A 3652-nucleotide genomic window follows, 5' to 3' on the forward strand; every position below is an offset into this window, starting at 1 on the left:
TTTTTTTTGTATTTTTAGTAGAGACGGGGTTTCACCATGTTGACCAGGATGGTCTTGATCTTTTGACCTCGTGATCCACCCGCCTCGGCCTCCCAAAGTGCTGGGATTACAGGCTTGAGCCACCGCGCCCGGCATGAAGGGGCTTTTAAGACACAAATGTAGTGACTTAAATACTGGGTTTACTCAGCAAAAGTTCATTTCCCCAAGCCCTTCCGCTCAGGAATGAAGACATGGCAGACATAAAACATGGAATCGAGACCTGGCTTAATGCCTGCCCTTGTCACTTTGTACTTGTATGGCTTCTGGGAAGTTATTTAATAATTCTGTTTCTCATGTCTTTAGGATGAGGATTATAACAATAACTAGATTGCAAAGTTGTAATTAAATGAATTAGTGAATGTTCAAAACCAAACCAGACCAAGTGGTTCAATAAATATCTGTTGAATGAATAACTGAATGAACAAAGTGACACATGGGCCATCTTGGGTATGGTGTATTTTTGTAGATTGCCGTTCTCTGTCCTACTACATGAAACTTTGATTCAGCTTTCACTAAAGCTTCTAGAAACATACATATAAATTGAGTATATCTGCATGAAATGGCCTCTGTAGGAAGTCAGAAGGATTTTTTTAGAGGGCAGGAATGGGCTACAAGTAGGGCCCCAGGGTGGGTGGAAACAAAAAGATTTGTTCTAACCATTAGGACAGGATGTCATATGGCATAGCTATCAAGGCCAGATTCTCCCTCTGTAAGACCCCTAATAAGTATAAATTTAATTATACTCAGGATTCATCTCTAATAACACAGCCATAATCATAATGATGTAATGGAGGGCTTTACTGAAAAGGTTGACAAACGAAAAGAGATCTAAAACCCAACAGATCTTTTTGTTAAAAGGTTACTTTTTCTTGGGAATAAAATATAGTACCACCAAGTTATAGAAATTCAAAAAACAGTTTACATGAACTTTCTGACTTTTGGCAATGTCATTGTTTAAGAATATAACTAAATTACTTTTGAGGTATTTTATAATACATGTTGGGTATTTTAAAAAGTAAAAAAAATATATATGAGTTCACTAATGACTCAAATATTTTCTATTTAGTCTGATAAATTGCCACTTAAAATAACTACACTTTATTCAGAAAATATCCAAGATAAAGAATATGCTATATAAAATAACCAACCATTTAATAGTAACATGCTTACAGTGGCTCATAGCTGAATGTGATAAATGTACTTCAGGAAAATGTATTTAATACTGGCCTACCTATATTCTAATTCTAAACTTACTTTTTTGAGGGGTGGGAGGGTGGAGTTTTGCTATATTGCCCACACTGGTCTTGAACTCCTGGGCTCAAGCGATCCTCTCACCTCAGCCTTCCCAGTCGCTGGGATTAAAGGTGAATGCCATCACACCCAGATTAAGCTTACTTCTATATGAAAAATAACCAGATGAAGTTTTAGTGATTACAGGTTCCACTAATTCAGTTTTAAGACTACTAACAGAATTTTTAATATAAACACCTGCAATGTGACAGCATACATAAGAAAAATATTTTTTAAAGTTTTAGTAATTCAAACCAAAACCTGCTGTAAGCTTAAAAAAAATCACTTAAAAAATAGTTGGAAAAAAATACACTTAACACTAGAGTACCGTTCTGAAGAAAAAACTTTTTATGACTTCAATGACATGTTATTTTTAAGCAGCAGAAGTCTTAAACACCTGTATATGCTTCAAAACACTGTTGAGGATCTGATTTTTAATACTGTATCAGGTGACATTAAAGAGACCGCTGTTCTTTGCATCAGACCCTGTGTTGCTGTGGGTGACACAGCAGGGCGGAAGCACTGGAGTCATGGAAGCAAGTTACTGAAACACTGTCATACTGAAACACTGCTGGCTTCTCGAAGAATCTTCTGACATGCGGAATTAGACATCTGAAGTGTCGCTCCAATCAGTCACGGTTACTAAGCTGCTTTTTAATGTGCTGGATTCATTATCTTGAAGTCCTGTAAGTGGTGGGGACAGGCAGCAGAAGAAAGAGAAGGCCTCAACCGTTAAACAAGCACATTGTGAAGTCTGTACAAATCTGTAATTTCATATTGTCAATCACTCAAGTGTCTAAACCTGTTCATGAATCCTCATCTCTCAACCCCCGTGAGCTTGTATGAGGCCACTCTAAAATCCAAGCATGAATTAGTCGCATCTCTAGGGTAGACTCACAGGGCCCTTGGATGCAAGCTTCCACCCTGCAGCCTACGGTGCAGCAGGGGCCATGTCCTGCTTCCCACTCCTTCCCCGGCATTCAGCTCAGGGCCTGGGTGTCGAAGGTGCTCAGTACGGTTCTGTTATAGTTACTGACTCTGAGTGAATAGATGGTAAAGAAAGAAGGATGAAATTAACAAGCCAAGTAGAGATTAGGGGTTAAAAACAGATTTTCTAAGGTAGACAGGCTTAACAATGAAGTCAATTTTAATGCCATGATTCTGAGTCACTGAAATAGAGTGCAGAGAATTCTACCCAAGTTTGACTCTAGAAATATGTCCCTCCAGGGGCACAGGTTTATAGTGTTCGAGGAAAGAGACTGGAGACGTCCTTAGGGTATCCTCTTGGCCATGTAAAGAGTCACTGTAATGCAAACAGGGTCTCCTGCTTTTCAATAATTAGAGTTGACTCTCAGACAGCACAGACGATGCAAACTATGCAACAGCTATGTTATCACTGGACAATGAGAGCAAAGGTAGTGTGAAGGACAGAGGCAGCAACAGCTTATCTTACAAAGGGGCGAGAGGCTGCTGAAAATGGAAAGAACAAGGGTGGAGATGTGCAGGTATTAATTTAGAATTACAGGCTGGGTGCAGTGGCTCACACCTGTAATCCCAGCAGTTTGGGAGGCTGGGGTGGGAGGCTAATTTGAGCCCGGGAGTTTGAGATCAGCCTGGGCAACCTAGTGAGACCCCATCTTTACAAAAAAAAAGTTAATAAAATTATAAGTAGGAATACAAAAACAGTGACGAAGGCATGAGAGGTGTAGTGGGTGGTAAAAATAAGCCAAGTCCCCATCTGTCTCTGCAGGCTATCAACAGTTTAAAGTCAATGAATCAAGAAAGAGTGGTTAAAGGCCATTACTGAGAGGCACAGAGGTACCACCACTGAAGGTGGTGAGATGGCATAGAGAAGCGTTCTGAACAACTGTGCAAGAATTACTTTGACAAAAAAATTTACACATTTCTAATTTTAAAAAATCTTGAGTTATTGGGCTTATCTAGGCTCTAAATTGGGGGATATGAAAATCATTTCAAGTCATCTCATCTCATAGTATTTCATACCACTGACTACAATGCTATTAAGAAAAACCTCCCTTGGAAGAAAATGAAGAAAAATATTTAATAGGGAAACAGACTAATACAGAAACACTGCCAGAAGAATGGTTTCATTCAAGCATATGATCAGAAATTTTAATTCCTAAAAGGCATCTTCATGAAGAGAATATGTGTATGGACACTTTAAAAAATAATATAAAAGCCAGGCATGGTGGTGTACTTCTGTAGTCTCAGCCACTCAAGAGGCTGAGGCACGAGGATTGCTTGAGCCCAGGAGTTTGCATCCAGCCTGGGCAACATAGTGAGACCCCCATATCCTAAAAAA

At 39.3% G+C, this 3652-nt stretch overlaps 1 protein-coding gene across 2 annotated transcripts in view; it reads right to left on the reverse strand.

Annotated features, from left to right (window-relative positions):
- Positions 1-819: 819 nt before the first annotated feature.
- DZIP1 (DAZ interacting zinc finger protein 1) overlaps positions 820-3652 on the reverse strand; it is a 63699-nt gene continuing 60866 nt past the window's right edge. For both annotated transcript variants that reach the window (XM_037743901.1, XM_017543568.1), the window contains one exon: positions 820-2013. In XM_037743901.1, the coding sequence (XP_037599829.1) occupies positions 1934-2013 (80 nt within the window). In that variant the 3' untranslated portion in view covers positions 820-1933. The remainder of the gene's footprint in view (positions 2014-3652) is intronic.

Source organism: Cebus imitator, unplaced genomic scaffold (assembly GCF_001604975.1).
Source record: "Cebus imitator isolate Cc_AM_T3 unplaced genomic scaffold, Cebus_imitator-1.0 Scaffold158, whole genome shotgun sequence".
In the NCBI taxonomy this organism is placed as follows: Eukaryota; Metazoa; Chordata; class Mammalia; order Primates; family Cebidae; genus Cebus; species Cebus imitator.